The sequence below is a fragment of the Diceros bicornis genome, chromosome X (genome assembly GCF_020826845.1).
Source record: "Diceros bicornis minor isolate mBicDic1 chromosome X, mDicBic1.mat.cur, whole genome shotgun sequence".
Classification (NCBI taxonomy): Eukaryota; Metazoa; Chordata; class Mammalia; order Perissodactyla; family Rhinocerotidae; genus Diceros; species Diceros bicornis.
This window is the reverse complement of record NC_080781.1, coordinates 63735323-63755222: the sequence shown is the minus strand read 5'-3', so window position 1 is coordinate 63755222 and position 19900 is coordinate 63735323. Positions and strand designations below refer to the sequence as shown.

General features: G+C 36.4%; 1 protein-coding gene across 4 annotated transcripts in view; it reads right to left on the bottom strand.

Moving 5' to 3' along the window:
* KIF4A (kinesin family member 4A) overlaps nt 1-19900 on the bottom strand; it is a 113697-nt gene that overhangs the window by 24387 nt on the left and 69410 nt on the right. For all 4 annotated transcript variants that reach the window (XM_058536088.1, XM_058536091.1, XM_058536090.1 and 1 more), the window contains 6 exons: nt 18940-19125; nt 12743-12846; nt 11404-11548; nt 10292-10402; nt 5660-5743; nt 5018-5134 (listed from right to left, as the gene is read on the bottom strand). In XM_058536088.1, coding sequence (XP_058392071.1) covers nt 5018-5134; nt 5660-5743; nt 10292-10402; nt 11404-11548; nt 12743-12846; nt 18940-19125 — 747 coding nt within the window. The remainder of the gene's footprint in view (nt 1-5017; nt 5135-5659; nt 5744-10291; nt 10403-11403; nt 11549-12742; nt 12847-18939; nt 19126-19900) is intronic.

The window sequence follows — 19900 nt, the reverse complement described above, 5'->3', positions numbered from 1 at the left end:
AATTAATCCTAAATGTTTATGCCCCTAATAACAGAGCTTCAAAATACATTAAGCAAAAAAACAGATAGAACTACAAGGAGAAAAAGACAAATCCATAATTCTAGTTGGAGATTTCAATACCCATCTCTCAATAATTAATAAAACAAGTAAGCAGAAAATCAGCAAGGATACAGTAGAAATGAACAGCACAAGCAATCAAATCGACATGATTGACATTTATAGAACAGTCTATCCAATAACAGCAGAATACACATTCTTGTTAAGTTCACACAGAACATTTGCCAAGAGTGACCATATTCTAAGTGATAAGTTTCAATAAATTCAAAAGGATTCAAGTCATACAAAGTATGTTCTCTAACCACAATGGAATTAAATTAGAAATCACAACAGAAAGATATTTGGAAAAATCTCCCAATATTTGGAAACTAAATAACGTACTTCTAAATAACCTATGGGTTAAAGAAGCAATCAACAGGGAAATTAGAATATATTCTGAATTGAATGAAAATGAAAACATAACTATCAAAATTTGTGGGATGTCATTAAAGGAGTACTTAAGGGGAAATTTATAACACTAAAAGCCTATATTAGAAAAGAAGAAAGAACTTAAATCAATGATCTCAGCTTCTACCTTAAGAAACTAAAAAAATAAGAGCCAATTAAATCCAAAGCAGAAGTAAGAAAATAATAAAGATTGGGTTGGAAATTAATGAGCTGGGGTTTTTTAGGTATTTTTTTATTGTGGTAAAATATACATAATATAAAATTTACCATTTTAACCATTTGTAAGAATGATCTGGTTCTTTGATAAACCTCTAGCCAAACTGATCAGGAAAAAGGGGAAAAGACACAAAATTATCAATACCAGGAACGAGACAGGTGACATTACTACAGCTTTTACAGACATTAGAAGGACAATAAGGGAATATTATGAATAACTTCATGCCAATAAATTTGACAACTTTGATGAAACAGACAAGTTCTCTGAAACACACAAACTACCAAAGCTCACTCAAGAAGAACTATATAACCTGAACAACCCCGTATTTATTTTTAAAAATTGAATTTTAGTTAACCCTCCTCCCGCCAAAAAGCAAAAACTAACAAAAAACCTTTCAGGCCCAGAGGGCTTAACTTGTGAATTATACCAAACTTTTAAGGAAGAAACAATATTAATTCTATATAAACTCTCCCAGACAATTGAAGAGGATGGACTACTTCCCAACTTATTCTAAGAGGCCAGCATTACCTGATACCAAAACCAGATGAAGACATTATAAGAAAACAACAGACCAGTATCCCTTCTGAACACAGATGCAAAATTTTACACAAAATTTCGATTTTAGCGAAATTTTAATTTTACATATTGTTGAACTCAAAAATACACAAAAAGGATGATTTATCAAAACCAAGTGGAGTTTATCCAAGGAATGCAAGGTTGCTTCCATATTTGAACATCAAAGTAATCTACCAAACCAAAAAGCTACAGACAAAAAGCATTTGACAAAATTTACATCCACTCAGAATAAAAACTTACAGCAAACTAAGAACAGATAAGAACTTCCTCAAGCTGATAAAGAGCATCTATGAAAAACCTACAGCTAACATTATTTATTTATTTATTTTTATTTTTTCCCCCAAAGCCCCAGTAGATAGTTGTATGTCATAGCTGCACATCCCTCTAGTTGCTGTATGTGGGACGCCGCCTCAGCATGGCCGGAGAAGCGGTGCGTCGGTGTGTGCCTGGGATCCGAACCCGGGCCGCCAGCAGTGGAGTGCACGCACTTAACCGCTAAGCCATGGGGCCAGCCCATACAGCTAACATTATACTTAATGGTGAAAGACTGAATGCTTTGCTCCTGAGATCAGGAAAAACAGAAGGGTTTCTACTGTCATCACTCCTACTCGACATCACCCTGAAGGTCCTAGCCAATACAATACGGCAAGTAAAAGAAATAAGACATACAGATTAAAAAGGAAGAAATAAAACTGTATTTACAGATGGCATGATTGTCTATGTAGAAAATCCCAAAGAACCTACAAAATAGCTACTAGACTAATAAAATCAGAAGATAAAAGTTAATACACAGAAAATCAATTGTATTTCTATACACCAGCAATGAACAACTAGATAAACAATTTGGCAGTTTCTTATAAAGTTAAACATACACTTACCATATGATTCAGCACTCCCACTCCTAGGTGTTTATCCAAGTGAAATGATTACCTATGTTTACCCAGAAACTGGAAAAAAGCCCCCAAATATCCTTTAACAGGTGAATAGATAAACAAACTGTGGGACATCCATACAATGGAATACAATTCAGCAAAAAAAAAAAAAAAAAAGTACAAACTGTTGATACAGGCAACAACATGGATGAATCTCAAATGCATTACGCTAAATGAAAGAAGCCATACTGTATGTTTCTATTTGTATGACACTGATGCAAAGGGAAAACGATAATGACAGAATATAGATCAGTGTTTGCCAAGGGCCAGGGATGTGGGAGGAGTTGACTACAATGGGGTATAGGGGAATTTTGGGGGCTAATAGAACTATTCTATATCTTGATTGTGGTGGTAGTCATACAACTGTATGTGTTTGACAAAACTCGCAGAACTGTATGCTGAAAAGGGTAAATCTTACTATATGTCAGTTATGCCTTGAAAAATAAATTGAAAAAAAAAAATCAATGTCATTTGCCATACTAACAGAGTAAAAACACACCAACTATAAGATCATCTCAATAGGATTCAGAAAAAACTTTTGAAAAAACCCAACATCCACTCATGATAAAAACTTTCAGCAGGGGCCGGCCTGGTGGCGTAGCGGTTAAGTTGGTGCGCTCTGCTTTGGCAGCCCGGGGTTCGCAGGTTCGGATCCCAGGTGCAGACCGACGCACCGCTTGTCAAGCCATGCTGTGGCAGCATCCCATATAAAGCAGAGGAAGATGGGCATGAATGTTAGCTCAGGGCCAATCTTCCTCAGCAAAAAGAGGAGGATTGGTATCGGATGTTAGCTCAGGGCTAATCTTCCCTACACACAAAAAAGGCATACACAGCAGATAAGAATAAATAAAATTGTCCCTATTTGCAGATGACATGATTATCTATGAAGAAAATCCTAAGGACTCTACAAAAAACCTACAAGAACCAACAGGTATGTCCAAACAGTTAGAAACTGAAATTAAAAACAATTTCCAATATCATAAAAATATGAAATATTTGATAAAAGATGTGTAACATCTGTACACTGAAAACTAAAATACTGCTGAGAGAAATTAAAGACTTAAGTGGAGAGATGTATGGTGTTCATGGATCAAATGACTCAATATTGTTAAGACGTAAATTCTCCTCAAATTTACCTATAGATCCTATGCAATCCTAATCAAACTCCCAGCAGACTTTTTGTAGAAACTGATAAGCTGATTCTAAAATTTATAGGGAAATGCAAAGGATCTAGTTTTCCCAAAACTATTTTGAAAAAGAATAACAACTTTGGAGGACTTATACCACCTGATTTAAGGACTTATAAAACTAGTGTAATCAAAACATTTTGGTATTGCATAAAGACAGACATGTAGATCAATGGAATAGAATCTAGAAATCAACTTATGGACACTTGATTTTGAGAAAGGTGTCAAGCCAAAATGAATCAGAGACAATATTATATAACTTCTAGAAGAAAACTTAGGAGGAAACCTTAGTGACCTTGGGTTTGGCAAAGATTTCTTAAATAGGACATAAAAACCAGGAAGTATAAAAGAAAAAATATCAGTAAATTGGATGGCATTAAAATTAAAAAGCTTTGCTCGGTCTTCAAAAGATACTGTTGCAAAATGAAAAGGAAAGCCACAGCCTGGGAGAAAATACGTATAAAACATAGAAGTCCTTTGTTAGATATATCTAGAATATATAAAGAAGTCTAACTCAAAAGTAAGAAAAAATATAACCCAATTCAAAAATTGGGAGAAGATTTGAAAACATATTTCACAAAACATACATATGGCAAATAAGCACATGAAAAGATGCTCAATATCCTTAGTCATTAGGAAAATCAAAACTAAAACCACAATGAGGTACCACTACCCATCCACTAGAATAGCTAAAATTTAAAAGACTGACCATAACTAAGTATTGGTGAGAATGTACAGCATTCATCGCTAGTAGGAATGTAAAATGGCACAATCACTTTGGAAAACAATTTGGCAGTTGCTTAAAATTTAAAACATACACCTACCATATGAGCCAGCGACTCCACTCATAGATTATCTACCCCAAAGAGATAAAAACATATATCCACACAAAGACTTGTACACAAATGTTCAGTACAATATTTGTAATAGCCCCAAACTGGAAACAACACAAATGTTCATGTACAGGTGAATGGATAAAAACAAATTGTGATATATCCATACAATGGGGGATGCCACTCAGCAATAAAAAGGAAAGAAGTATTGCTACAGCCATATGGATAAATCTCAAAATAATTATGCTGAATAAAAGCCCGAAAAAAATATACTATATGATTCAATTTTTATAAAATTCTAGAAAATGAAAAAAATCTATAATGACAGAAAACAGATTAATGGTTGCCTGGAGACAGGGCGTAGAGGACTGCGGAGGGGAGGGAGGGATTACAAAGGGGTACAACAGAAGTTTTGGTTATAGGGGACATTGACATTATCTTGATTGTGGTGATGATTTCATGGGTGTATATCTGTGTCAAAACTTATTAAATTGTACACTTTAAATATGTACAATTTATCGTGGGTCAATTATACCTCAGTAAAACTGTTAAAAAATTAACTGAATCTGAACAGGGGCAGGGATAGAAAGGATTCTCTACTCTTGGTCTTTAACAACCGTTCAAAGATATTCATATCTTTAGGAAATAAGGCTTTCAGGTAGAACTTCAGATTTTGCAGTGTTTACTTCTAAACAAAAAGAAAGCTAGTTCCCATTTTTTCCTATCCCCAATGTACATAAGAGAAATGGCAGTTCAAGCTGTCCATACCTTCACTCGAGTTGCAGTACTGCCTTCTATTCCACGGCTCTGAGTCTCCTTCCGCTTGTCTGCAACCTCCCGTTGTTTTTGAAGAGCATCCTTGAGACGCTTGTTGGCAGCCGCTGCCTAAATAAAAATGGCTCATAGTAATGTTAAATTAAAGGGTAAAAAGAAAAAAAGGTAAAAGGAAGAACATTCTTTCTAGCATATTAGTATTTCCAGCATATTAGTAGAGAAAAATAAAAAATTCTATGGGTTTGAGCTCCTATAGGAACCAAGTGTATAAGTCTCCATGTACATAATACTGGTGAGCAGTTACTGCCTTAGAGCCTAGGGGAGGTACACATTTGAAGGAAGTACCGCAGACTGCAAGTGTCTGGAAATGTCACATATGAATATTACTCTATGTTGTTTTGGAAAGAAGCAAGCTCAATTAGAAAAGAAATCCTTATTCGAATAGTACCATTTTCTCAGGTTTTTACCTGCTCTCACAGTTCATGACATATAAACAGAGATCAAGACTTAGGAATTGCTGGTCAAGATTGGTATCCTGGTTTCTCAGGACACTGGCTCATTTAAAGGATAGTACTTTGCCAGCATCTAAGCCTGAAGGTGACAATACACTTGACCTAGCAGATTGGATTTTCTTACCTCTTCAGTTTTACGTCTGAGCACATTAGACTGTTTCTGGAAGTTTCTTTCAAGTTTGAGCAGTTCATATTGCCTCTTACGATCCTGAGAAGAAAAAAGTAAGACAGTTAATTGCTATTCAGCTAGCTAAAATAAAACGAAAGAGGGGCCCACCGGGTGGCATAGCAGTTAAGTTCCCGTGCTCTGCTTCGGCAGATTCGGATCCTGGGCACGGACAACCGCACTGCTTTTCAAGCCATGCTGTGGCAGAGTCCCATATAAAGTAGAGAAAGAGCACGGATGTTAGCCCAGGGCCAATCTTCCTCAGCAAAAAAAGAGGAGGATTGGCAACTGATGTTAGCTCAGGGCTAATCTTCCTCACAAAATGCAAAACAAAACAAAACAAAAGAGTCTTTCAATGGTACAGTCATTATGGAAAACAGTATGGAGATTCCTCAAAAAATTAAAAATAGAACTACCATACGATCCAGCAATCCCATTACTAGGTGTATATCCAAAGGAAATGAAATCAGTATCTTGAAGAGATATCTGTACTCCTGTGTTCATTGCAGCATTATTCACAATAACCAAGATATGTAAACAACCTAAGTATTTGTTAACAGATGAATGGATAAAGAAAATGTGGTGTGTGTATCTATCTATGTCCATATGATGGAATATTATTAAGCCATAAACAAGAAGGAAATCCTGTCATTTGCGACAACATGGATGAACCTGGAGGTCATTATGCTAAGTGAAATAAACCAGACTGAGAAAGAAAAACACTGTATAATCTCACTTATATGTGGAATCTAAAAAAGTCGAACCCATAGAACCAGAGAGTAGAATGGTGGTTACCAGGGACTGAGGGATGGAGAAAATGGGGAAACGTTGGTCAAAGGGTACAAACTTTCACTTATAAGATGAATAAGTTCTGGGGATTTATTTATAGCATAGTGACTATAGTTAATAATACTGTAGTGTATACTTGAAATATGCTAAGAGAGTAGATCTTAAGTGTTCTCACCACACTAAAAAAAAGTGGGGCTAACTATGTGAGGTGATGGATGTGTTGCAATCAGGATATGTGACATCTCCAAATTCATTCTTCTCTTTCAAGATGTTATGACTATTCTGGGTCACTTGCATTTCCATATGAATTTTAGGATCAGCGTGTGAATTTCTGCAAATAAGCCAGATGAAATTTTGATTGGGATTGTGTTGAACGTGTAGATCAATCTGGGGAGTATTCCATCTTAAGAATATTAAGTCTTCCCATCCATGAACACAGGTTATCTTTCCATTTAATTAGATCTTCAATTAATTCAATGATATTTTGAAGTTTTTAGTGTATAAGTCTTACACTTGTTTTTTAAGTTTATTCCAAAGTATTTTATTCTTATTGATGCTATTATAAATGGAATTATCTTAATTTCATTTTCAAATTGTTAGTTGCTAGTGTATGGAAAAACAACTGATTTTTGTACATTGAACTTATATCCTGCAACCTTGCTGAACTTATGTATTAGTTCTAATAGGTTTTTAGTAGATTCTCTAGGATTTTCTATATACAAGATCATGTCATCTGCTAACAGAGATAGTTTTGCTTCTTCCTTTCCAATCTGGATGCCTTTTATATATTTTTCTTGCCTAAGTGTCCTGGCTAGAACCTCCAGAACAATGTTGAATAGAAGTGGTGAGAGCAGATATCCTTGTCTTGCTTCTGATCTTAGGGGTACAGTATTCTGTCTTTCACCATTAAGTATGATGTTAGCTGTGGGTTTTTCATAAATGCCCTTTATCAGGTTGAGGTAGTTCCCGTCTACTCCTAATTTATTGAGTGTTTTTATCATGAAAGGGTATTGGATTTTCTCAAATGCTTTTTCTGTGTCTATTGAGATGATCGCGTGGTTCTTGTCCTTTATTTTACTGATGTGGTGTATTACATTAATTGATTTTCAGATGTTAGAGGACGCTTGCATTTTTTCAGATAAACTTTACTTGCTCATGGTGTATCATTGTTTTTATATGTTGCAGGAGGATTCAGTTTGTTAGTATTATGTTGAAGATTTCCCACATCTCTATTCATAAGAGATAATGGTCTGTAGTTTTCTGGGGACGTCTTTGTATGGTTTAGGTATCAGAGAAATATTGGCCTCAAAGAATGAGTTGGGAAGTGTTCCCTCTGCTTCTGGTTTTTGTAATAGTTTCTGAAAAATTGGTATTATTCCTTCTTTAAATTTCTGATAGAACTCATTAGTGAAGCCATCTGGGCCTGGGCTTTTCTTTCTGCATTTAACCATTCCTGTATACCATCCCTTCCTGGGGTAATGATATGAGCAAGCATGTGGAGGGCAACTACATATTTATGAGTCCTTACATAGACAGTTGTCTTGTTATGGGTCTGTACAGATTTTCTATTTCTTCTTGAGTCAGTTTTGGCAGTTTTTATCTTTCCAAGAATTTTTCCATTTCATCTAGGCTATCTAATTTGTTGGCATACAGTTGTTCATAGTATTCTCTTATAATCTTTTCCTTCTGAAAGGATTCAGGATTCATCATCAGGATTCATTTCCTTCTGAAAGGATTCATCACTAGTCTTTTATTCCTAATTTTAGTAATTTGAATCTTCTTTTTTTCTTATTAAGCCTACCTAAAGGTTTGTCAGTACTTGTTGATCATTTTAAAGGACCAACTTTTGGTTTCATTGATTTTTCTCTATTGTTTTTCTATTCCCTATTTCATTAATTTCTACTCTAACCTTTAATATTTCTTTCCTTCCACTAGCTTTGGGTTTAGTTTGCTCTTCTTTTTTTCAGGGTCTTAAAGTAGTAGCCTAGGTTATTGATTTGAGATCTTTCTTCATTTTCAATATAGGCATTCACAACGATAAATTTCCCTCTAAACACTGCTTTAGCTGCAACTCATAAGTTTTGTTATGTTGTGTCTCTGTTTTTATTCATCTCAAATTTTCCTTGTGATTTCTTATTTAATTAATAATAAACCCATTATTTAATTAAGATTGTGTTGTTTAATTTGCTCATATTTGTCAATTTCTCAAATTTCTGTTATTGATTTCTTATTTCATTTCATTGTGGTTGGAAAATATACTTTGTTTCAATTCTTTTAAATTTTAAAGGTATAATTAGTTCATAGTATTGCTGAAGTCTTCGCTATCTTTGCTGATCTTGTGCCTAGTTGTTCTATTCATTATTGAAAGTGGGGTATTGAAGTGTTCAAATATTATTGTTGATTTGTCTATTTCTGTGTTTGCTTCATGTATTTTGGGGCTCTGTTATTAGGTGCATATATTTTTTTATAATTGTTATATCTTCCTGATGGATTGACTCTTTTATCATTATAAAATGTTCCTCTTTATTTTTAGTAACATTTGTGTTTTAAAGTGTATTTTGTCTGTATAGCCACTTCAGCTCTTTTATGGCTGATGTTTGAATGGCAGATCTTTTTCCATTCGTTTACTTTCAACTAATTTGTATCTTTGTTTTTTTTTTTGGGTCCTGAGCTAACATCTGTGCCCATCTCCCTCCACTTTATGTGCGACGCTGCCACAGCATGGCCTGACAAGCGGTGTGTCGGTGTGCACCCAGGATCCGAACCCAGGCCGCCAGCAGTGGAGCACGCGCACTTAACTGCTACGCCATGGGGCCGGCCCCTAATTTGTATCTTTGAATCCATTATGTATCTTCTGTAGACAGCATATCTTGTTATAGCTCTTGGTTTTTTAATCCAGTCTGACAATCTCTGCCCTTTGATTAGATTGTTTAATCCACTCACATTATGTTATTATTGATATGGCTGGATTTATGTTTTCAAGTTTACTTTTTGTTTTCTATGTCTTATATCGTTTTTGTTCCTCTGTTCCTCCTTTACTGCTTTCTTTTACATTAAGGGAATATGAATATTTTGTAGTATAGCATATTAATTCCTTTAATGATTTCTCAGTACTTCAGTTCTACACATCATTCCCAGATGTATCTTTCTAAAGCAGTAGTTTGCTGACATCACTTTGTTTCTCAAAAACCTTAAAAATCTTTACACTGCTAACAAAATAAAGTTCAAACTTCTTGGATCTTTAACAATCCAGCTTCAACTTGTCTTTCCAATGGAATCTTCTACTACTATCCTTCATCCCAGCTGGACCATTCGCCATTCCTTGAATATGCCTACAAAGTTGTCATCTCTGTGTCTTTGCTCCTGCTAGTCTATCTATCCGGAATGCCTTCACTTATCTCTATCAAAATCATCCCTATTATTCAAGGCCTGTTCAGCTATCATCTTTTCACTCCAACTGCAAGTGTGCTTCCTTTTCTTAATTACTTTGGTATTTTAGACCATTCGTAAAGCACAGATCTCTTTATTCCTTGTATTGGAGAAAACCATGCTTATGTCTCACCTTCCCCTTTGGACAAGACATTCTTCAAGGGCAGAGCTCATATACTACTTACTCATCTTTCTATTTTCCATGGTATCTAGTGGATAGTACCTTGCACATAATAGATGTTTAATAAATAGTTGTTAAAATCATGAATGTGTCACATTTTTAGAGATACCAGTTGTTTGAAGAAGCTTTAATGTTAGTAAGCCCAGAGAAGGGTTTATTAGGTAGGCCTCTGAGAAGTTATAGTTACTTACTCGTTCTTTTAACTGGATTACTTCTTTGTCTTTTTGTTGCTTCCACTGTCTAAACTTCTCAGCATCCTCTTTCATCTGACGCATTAACTGTACCCGCTGGTTTTTCATCACCTGTAAAAACAAAAACCAGTACAAGTATTAGTCATCTGTACTTATTCTAGGCTGATGTGCAGACGGATAGACTAACCATTAAGAAGAGAGAAAACCCAGAGCTAAGCTGAGACGGCTGCCAAAAGATTTTCTGATTAGGCTTGCAATACTCCTTGCTATACCTGCATAGAGTTTCTAAGTATAGAATACACAAATGAACACTCTGAAGAAATAAAAGAAAAAAATGTACCTATATGCTAAATCCAGCCCTAAATTCATTGTATATAAATGAAGTTTCAAGGAAATATCTAAGCCTCAAGGACAAATCCATCTAGCAACAATTGTATTCTAAAGGGTTCAGTACAAGTGGTGTAACCACCACTTTGCACATGTCAGAAGTTGAACATTCAATTACTGAAAATTTTCTCTAGGTGTCTGTCATTTTGCAAATAATTTACAAAATTATTCCCCATAATAATGGAAGGTGGTCAGGACATCACCACTAAATATTAAGGTACCTTTGCCCTTTGGTTTCTGTGAATCTAACATTAAACTCTGAATGTCAAAGCAGGGTTTTATTGTTCAGATTCTAGATGACTACTAGCACAATGTTCTGCAAAAGGGACATTTGTGGGGGCCGGCCCGGTGGCGCAAGCAGTTAAGTGCACGCGCTCCGCTGCAGCGGCCCGTGGTTCGCTGGTTCGGATCCCGGGCGTGCACCGATGCACCGCTTGGCAAGCCATGCTGTGGCAGCATCCCATATAAAGTAGAGGAAGTTGGGCATGGATGTTAGACCAGGGCCAGTCTTCCTCAGCAAAAAGAGGAGGATTGGCAGATGTTAGCTCAGGGCCGATCTTCCTCACACACACAAAAAGAGGGACATTTGTGGAGATTCACACACTTGAAATGATGGCCTTACCTGTTACTTTCTCACCTGAAAACGCCTCTGTAGTGTAATTCTAAATGCAACACCTATGCTTGTAAGTGTCAATAGGGTAAATGCAAGGATAAGAGTTTATTACCTGTATCTCCTGGTTCAGTTTGGAGACAGTATGCTCTGTGGATTCTTTCAGCTTCAGAAGCTTGGACTGTTCATGCAGTTTCTTCTTCAGATCAGCTATTTGACCCTCTAGCTCCTGGAGACGTTTGCGGCGGCGCTCACTCAACCTAAAAACAGATGCGGTAGGAATGAAGACTAGCAGCAGCAAAGCGTGACTTCAAAAGATAGAATATTAGACTCCCAGGTTCACAACCCTGATATATATAAAACAGGTGACCAACCATATAGCCATCTTTAAATAATGAATACCACCCAAACAACCAAAACTGTCTGAATAACGGGAGCTGAATACAAAGAGCAAAACAACAAATTTTTTGAGTATATAACCGATACAATTGCCTCAATACACCACTCCCCTACCACTCTGTGTTAAACGCATGGTTCTTTGAAGGCATTTCAGTTCCCTTTAGCTGTAAGGAATAATTCTGATGATTATTACACAAGTCTGAGATAGAAAGTAAACGTTCAGGACAACTTTTAAGAACATGCACTTTAGCAGCTGGCCCCGTGGCTTGGCGGTTAAGTGCGTGTGCTCCGCTGCTGGTGGCCTGGGTTCGGATCCCGGGTGCGCACCAATGCACTGCTTCTCCAGCCATGCTGAGGCCACGTCCCACATACAGCAACTAGAAGGATGTGCAGCTATGACATACAACTATCTATTGGGGCTTTGGGGGAAAAATAAATAAATAAAATTATAAAAAAAAAAAAAAAAGAACATGCACGTTAGACTCAATAGAGATATAACAGAGTCACTGAGCAAAAAGAAGGTTGAATAGACAACAAGGCAGAGGTCTGAGGGAGAGTAGGATATTCTGGTTATCTGTTTTGGTTTTATTCTTAACTGACTAAGGGATGGCTAGATTGATTTTTCAATTACTAGCCTGGACATTAATTCTATTCAAAAGCTAATTTATCATCAGTGCAGGGACAAAGAAACTGTTGCTGTGTGGTAGGTCTGATAATCTTTCAAAATCCAGCTCAAATGCTACCTTCTTATAAAGCCTTCCTTGATCATGCCAGCCTGAATTGATATCTCCTGTCTCTGAACTCTTAAAGCAATTACTGCCTAAGAAATTTATTTGCCTACTAATCATATACTGTGTTATGGCATTCTTTTACTATCATCATGAGATGTTACTTAAAATCTCAATTACTTAACTTTTCTTTTGTTTAGGTCTCCTCTCCAAAACTAGGTTTAAATCCGGTGGGGGCAGGAAATGGCTCTTTTACTTCTCTATTTCCTCAACAGCTCCTCACACATAATAGGAACTTGAAATAATATTTATTGACTTTATTCTTACTTGGCTTGATTGATATCCTTCTTTGTTGTCTGAAGTTCAAGAACCAATTCTTCCTTTTCCTTTTGCAGATTGATGACTTCCAATTCTAGATTTTTTATGTTATCCTAGAAACGTTATAGGTCAGAGAGAAAGAAAGCATTACAAGGCATAGGAAGAAAATCACTTCAACATTCCACATCTTAGGGAACTATACATTCAATTTTACCCCTTCAGTTGTACACGAAAAACATTTGTACTTAATTTCATGGAGATAAAAGTTATGTAGTGGGAAAAGTATGGATTTGGAATCCAAAGGCCTGGGTTTGAACCTTGAGTCCAGCACTTACTATCTAAATATCTTAAGGAAAGTCATTTCATCACTTTTAGCCTTAGTTTCTGTGCAGAAAAGAGTTAATACAGCAAGCCTGAAACTGCTGTCCTTCAAAAGGTCTGCTTACAAGGCTGGCTCTTGGTTCATGTCTGGGAACCTGAATTTTGGTAGGGTTCCCACCATTCTCTAACTGATAAGAGTGGCTCACTATGCCTAAACTGTGAAAATAATATGATTTATCCTGAACACATGCTTTCCTTCTGGGAGTCTAGAATTTTGGTATGTGCTATGCAGAGACAGCCTACAAGAATGACCCCTGGTAAAAACCCTGGACTTCGAGGCTCAAGGGATCTTTCCTGATAGACGACATTTCATACATACTGTCACAACCCATTGCTGGAGGAATTAAGTGAATCCTGAGTGACTCCACTGGGAAAAGACTCTTGGAAGCTTGCACCTGGTTTCCTTCAGACTTTGTGCCATGTGCCTTTTCCCTTTCCTGATTTTGCTTTGTATCCTTTCACTGTAATAAATCCTAGCCATGAGTATGACTATATGCTGAGACCTGTGAGTCCTCTGGTGAATTGCTGAACCTGGGGGTGGTCTTGGGGACCCCCAAGAGTTTCCTTAGATATATAAACAATTAACAACACTACCTATCTCACAGGGTTGTTGGGAAGATCAAAATAAGATAAAAAGTAAAGACCTTTTGTAAACTGCAAAGAGCTGCACAAACATTCTTATATTCAGAACTTGCAAACATATGTATTCAATAGCAACTGCAGTTCTGCATGCATTTAGGAAATGAATTCTAGAAACTGAAGTTTCATTAGTTTCCAAGATTGAGAAAACCCCATGAACAGACTCCTTCGTGTTCTCATAACCAAAAAAGATTAAAGGAAACTGGCTGGATGAGTGGTTGGCAGCCAAGAAGATTATATGCAGGTCCTAGACTAGTAATGAAATGACACAAAGAAGCAGAGGCAGGTTAGGTAGGGCCATATCAGAGAGGCTTTCTAAATAGGCAAGAGCTGTTTTACACGAAATATACTGAGACACTTCAGTATAACCAATGAAAATCAATCTCATTGCTTTAGAGTTACCCTGCATATTTAAACTGGCAATCACGTGTGTGTGTATATATACTTATAGAAGTAACACATGATAACATTTTTGTAAAAAATAATCCAGATAATGTATATATAAGGCAAGTCCCCTTGATTGCTCTACCCTTGCCAAAATTTCAGTCCTCTCTCTAGAAGTAACCATGGCCTTCAGCTTGGTCCAGATCTTCCAGACATTTTTTATAGACATTTACATATTACATATCTGGACATTTACATATTCTAGACATTTACACATATATGTAAATGCCTAGAATATATACATAATTAATAAATACATAAATATATTGTGGCAAATATCTAGAATATATATGTAAATAAATAGATATATAATATATACACATACATACACATGTGCATATATGTGTGTGTGTGTACCTATTGAAATGTGTTAAAGATAAATAGAATTATACTATATGTGTATATTATTCTGTAACTCGCCTTTTTTTTTTCACTTGGTCTTGGAGATTTATTTATATCAGCGCATATAGATCTATCTCATTCTTTTTTTTGCCATAATGAAATATTCTTGTATATGCCTTTTGTGCACATGTGCAAAGTTTTTCTAGGGGAGAGACAAGTGGAATTGTAAGATAATGCGGGTACACATTTTCAATTTTAATAGATATTGCTGAACTCTCCTCCAAAGTGGCTATTCTAATTTACCCTCTCGCTCGCTATATATGAGAGTACTTCTTTCCCTGTACCCTTGTCAACATTTGATACTACTACACTTCAAACTTTTTACCAATCAGATGGGTGAAAAATAGTATCTCTTCAATACATTTGCCACATTCAGTCAATAACTGTCTCACTGACTCCACAAGGGGAATTATTCAAATATTTGAGTCTTGGGCTACTATAACTCATGGTAATCTTCATTAATCAGAACCTATACCTCCTCAAATTTTTCTACAGCAATTCTTCACAGTTATAGGAAAAATACTGTTTAGAACAAAGCTACCTTTATTTCTTAGAAAAAGACAGACAGTGATCTACATGTGATTAAAAGGTACTATTTACATTAAGAATTTATTTCCTCTTAACTTTTAGTTGGGAGCTCAAGCATATTTGATTCCAAGGGAAAAAAGGAAACAATATCTTACTATATGTTACTTAACAGTAAGTAAGATAAATAGCTCATTCCTAGCACCTCTTCATAGGGTTAGAAGTACTCTCAGGGAACATATGTACCTGTGTCTCTAGGCAAGAGTACAGAAGAGAGGAATAATTTCTCAGCCTTACCATTAACCCTTTGTTTACCCTGGAAAGGCCAAAATACGTTTGACCTAAAAAAGGTTGCCTTTTATGTCCTGTTAACACGGAGGATTGAGCTACATATGTAACTTGCTTCCTCCTGAAATTCCACTAAAATGACTCTAAAAAGGATATAAATCAACAAGGATGAAGACAGCAGTCAAGAGATAGAAACAGACTTTTGGAAGAGGAAAATAATTGATAAGTGGTAACTGGCTTAGCAGAGTGGAAAAAGCTAAAATATGACTCCTATAGGACAAATGCCAAGAAGAAACAAACAAGCCATAGAACCACAGAGAGGAGCAGAGGTTTCCTCTCTGGAGAGGCTGAACCTGACAGGCTGGACACAGACAGCAGACATGGCAAAAGGCAGGGATAAAGTATCATATTGCTCATAGAGGATTAAATACAAGTCTGTATATAACTGGAGAGACTAGAGCTCCCTTATTTTCTCTGGGTTACTAGAAATAGGGTATACCACCCTACCCACACAACTTCAGGCAGGAGAATGAAAGATTTCTTTATTCGAAACTGACCAGCCCAAGAGAAACCTGTGTATACAGAACTTCCTGTTGGGTTTTAGTACCTCACTGTTAAATACGAATGGACAGCCAAAGATCACCGGAAATTTCAGAAAAGCTCTTACATGAAAGAAAGACCGAAAAAACACACTAAAGAAAGGAAGTTGAAGGAAACAGAAGAAAGGCAGGAAGAAGATGCAAACCTCAACAAAATTTAATTTCTACCCTTAGAGATGAGCACTACATCCATGAAAAAAAAGAACAGGGGGCTATAAAAAGGAACAATTAGAGTATTAAAAATATCTTAGAAATTAATAGGCAAATAAAAAAATTCACCAGAAGGAATGGAAGGAAATCTTCTAGAGAATGGAATAAAAAGACAAAGAAATAGGGACCAGCCTGGTGGGGTAGTGGTTAAGTGCACGCCCTCGGCTTTGGCGGTCTAGGGTTCACAGATTTGGATCCTGGGCACAGACCTAGGCACTGCTTATCAAGCCATGCTGTGGCAGGCGTCCCAGTATAAAGTTGAGGAGGATGGGCACGGGTGTTAGCTCAGTAACAATCTTCCTCAAGTAAAAAGAGGAAGATTGGCAACAGATGTTAGCTTAGGGCCAACCTTCCTCAGCAAAAAGAGGAGGATTGGCAATGGATGTTAGCTCAGGGCTAATCTTCCTCACCAAAAAAAAAAAAAAAAGACAAAGAAATAGAATATAGGAGGGAGGAGATGAGAAAAGAGAAAATGGAGAGAGAAGGCATTATTAAAGAAATAATACAAGAAAACTTCCCATTAAAGGAGAATACAAATTTCTAGATTGAAAGGATCCACTAAGCACCAAGAACAATAAACGAGAAAAGACCCATACCAAGGCACATCATTGTGAAATTGAATAACACCTGAGGACAAAGAAAAGATCCTGAAAGCTTCCAGAGGAAAAAAAAATACAAGTCAAATAAAAAGAATCAGGAATTATAACAGACTTCTCAACAGCAACACTGGAAATAAAAGACAATGGAGCAAAGCCTTCAAAATTCTGAAGAAAAACGACTTCCATTGTAGAATTCTAAACTCAGCCAAACTAACAAGTGTAAGAACAACCACAACAACAAAAAGCTATTTTCAGGCATGCATTGTTTTAAAACATTTTCCTTTCATGTACACTTTCTCAGAAAGCTATTGGGGTTGTATTCCACCAACACAAAGGGGTATTCCAAGAACGAGGAAGACACAGAATCTGTTTCAACACAGAGATGAGAAGTGAAGCAGATTCCCAGGATGATGGTCTCAGGTTGATGGCTGAGCAGTGAGCCTAGAGAAAGCAAACCAGGATAGAAGATTCCAGGAGAGTTGTCTTCAAGAAAGAAATGGATTGATAAATTACCTGGAATGTTTGACCACATTAAGAGGAGTTTTATAATTCTGTCAGGAAGTTTGGAGACAAATTATTGACAGCTACATAGAAAACTAAGTAAATGAAAAAAAATGAGATTAGTAACTCTAGGAAATACAAAAAACTGTACAAGAAAGGAAATGGAATCATATTATACTATGTGGCTCAGCTGTAAAACATATTTACATAATCATAAAAATTTAAACATTAAATATTCATTTAATCAAAAATTGTGATATAACCATTTTGAAAGATAGAGGTGAAGCAATGTGCATGAGTGGTTGTATAAGAAAGCTATATTCCCATCTTCTATAGTGGGAAGTCAATTAATAATGTCTAAAATTTTTAAATCAACATAATTATACTACCAACTCTTATCTAGAAATATGGAGGCAAATGTCAGAAGAAGCAGCTTAAAGAACTCAAAGTATAAGCCTAGGGAACAGGAGAGAAGGTAGTAGGGCAGGAGATTACTTGTATTTTTCTGAGTATTATACTATTTGACTCTTTTTTTTTTTTTTTTGGTGAGGAAAATTGGCCCTGAGCTAATATCTGTGCCAAACCTCCCCTATTTTGTATGTGGGATGCCGCCACAGCATGGCTTGATGACCGGTGTGTAGGTCTGGCCCTGGGATCCGAACCTGTGAACCCTGGACTGCCAAAGCGGAGTGCGTGAACTTAACCATTACACCACCAGGCCAGCCCACTATTTGACTTTTAAAAATGATATACATGCATTTGTTTGACATAAATAAAAATTAAGTTTTAAAAAAAGTTAAACAAGACTGTGATAACAAAAAGGAAATAAAACCTCTATTGGCAACCCAGTTATTATTTTGGAAGCAACCTCTACCCTAGAGGAAAAAAGCGGTGAAAATTATTTAGGAGAAATATTTTTCTTGTTTACTTTGAAAATTTAGAGGAGTTTGTGGTAGAAACGCATGAGTACTATAGGGATTTCTCGATACAAGCATATAGGACTTTGGGGGTGGTAGGATATAAGTGGATGGGAAAACAATCCACTCTTCCCCCTACCAGCCCTGCTAACATCCCTTTGTGGATGGAAAGCACTGGGCTACAAGAGAAAATAAGGTCTGGAGCAAGGGTAGCCTTGTGGATAACTTGAAAGCCAAAGACTTGTCTTTAAGTAAAGACCTGATTATTAATTAGCAAGGGCCACTTAGAACTACCACTAGGAAAAACAGTTTAGCCAGTTGCCAAGTCACGTGATATCTACTACAAATCTCTTCATAATTCACACTATAACCTAGATCATCTACTAAGGGATGTACTTTCAGAATCCCAGCATAGTTATTAGAACAAATTTCTCCACAAGTAGGGACTGCATTTATTATAACATTATCAAACTATTTATTAAACATCTGTTGCATAAGGTAAGGTATTAGATTAAATGAAACAAAATTACAGGTTCCCTATCCTGAATGTATGCTTTTTTTAAATCAATAGTTACAACTCCAGTTGTACTATGCACATTATGTTGTCTTGTCATCATCAAAAACAGTGTGCCTGTTTTCTTCCTATACAATTAAAGGGAGATGGTAGACATGAACAAATGCTGGCCTAGTAAATATTTTACCTGGTATTGGTACTGAATGGGCTGTAGTTGGCTGTCATTCTGAGTTATCTTCCTGGCTAGGGCCTCTTTCAGTGCAAGGGCTTTATTCAACTCAACCAGTTCCTTAGACATCTGAGCTTGACGTAGAGCATGCTGAGTGGTAAAAGCATCAGAAGACCTGCTGGTCTCTGGACTGGTTTCCACTTGCTGGAAAAGATCAGGATAATGATTTCTAAGAGAAACAAGCAATTGGAGTTCCTTAGGCACCGATTCATCAATTCTCACAGCCAATTTACCATTACTAATAAAACTGGCTTCTCATACATTTACTTTAAACATCTGAAATAAATTGAGCTAGCCTATTTCCCTGCTCTCACAAGCACCATATTTCTTATATCCTTTAACTGATTCTTGTAGAGTGAACTAAGTTTCTTGCTCTTTCTTTTATCAATCTGACCAACATTTCTTACTTTTACCTCATTCTAAGGGGTCCTTAGAGGAGAGAGGGCTCTGGAAATGGCACTTTAGGAATGGTGGAAATGAAGAAGAGGCTTCATTTATTCTCACAGAGCTGACCTCTGGCACCTGATTTATCTCCTATCTTCTTTCAGAAAATGAAAACTACTGATATATATTTGTTTTAGGGGAAAAAGCTATCTCAAGCAAATCATTGTTCAGCCTTTGATTTTGACTTTGCTCTATAACCTCTAGCCAACATCTAATACATTTTATCTATTCTTGCAACTTGAACACTCAAAATATTTTCCTTGGTTCTTGTAGCCCCTAAACATCCCATCCATGGAAAAGTATGCTGAGAAAAAATTCTCTTTCATTTCTTTTCTAATGCTTTTTTGACTTTGCCATAATTTCCTAATTTGTTCCCTTCCTCATTTGAACTTCCTAGACAACTGATGCAGAATATTAGCATCTAAGAAGAAATCAGTAAGCCAGACTGCAAATATGGAAAGTGACATCCCCAAGA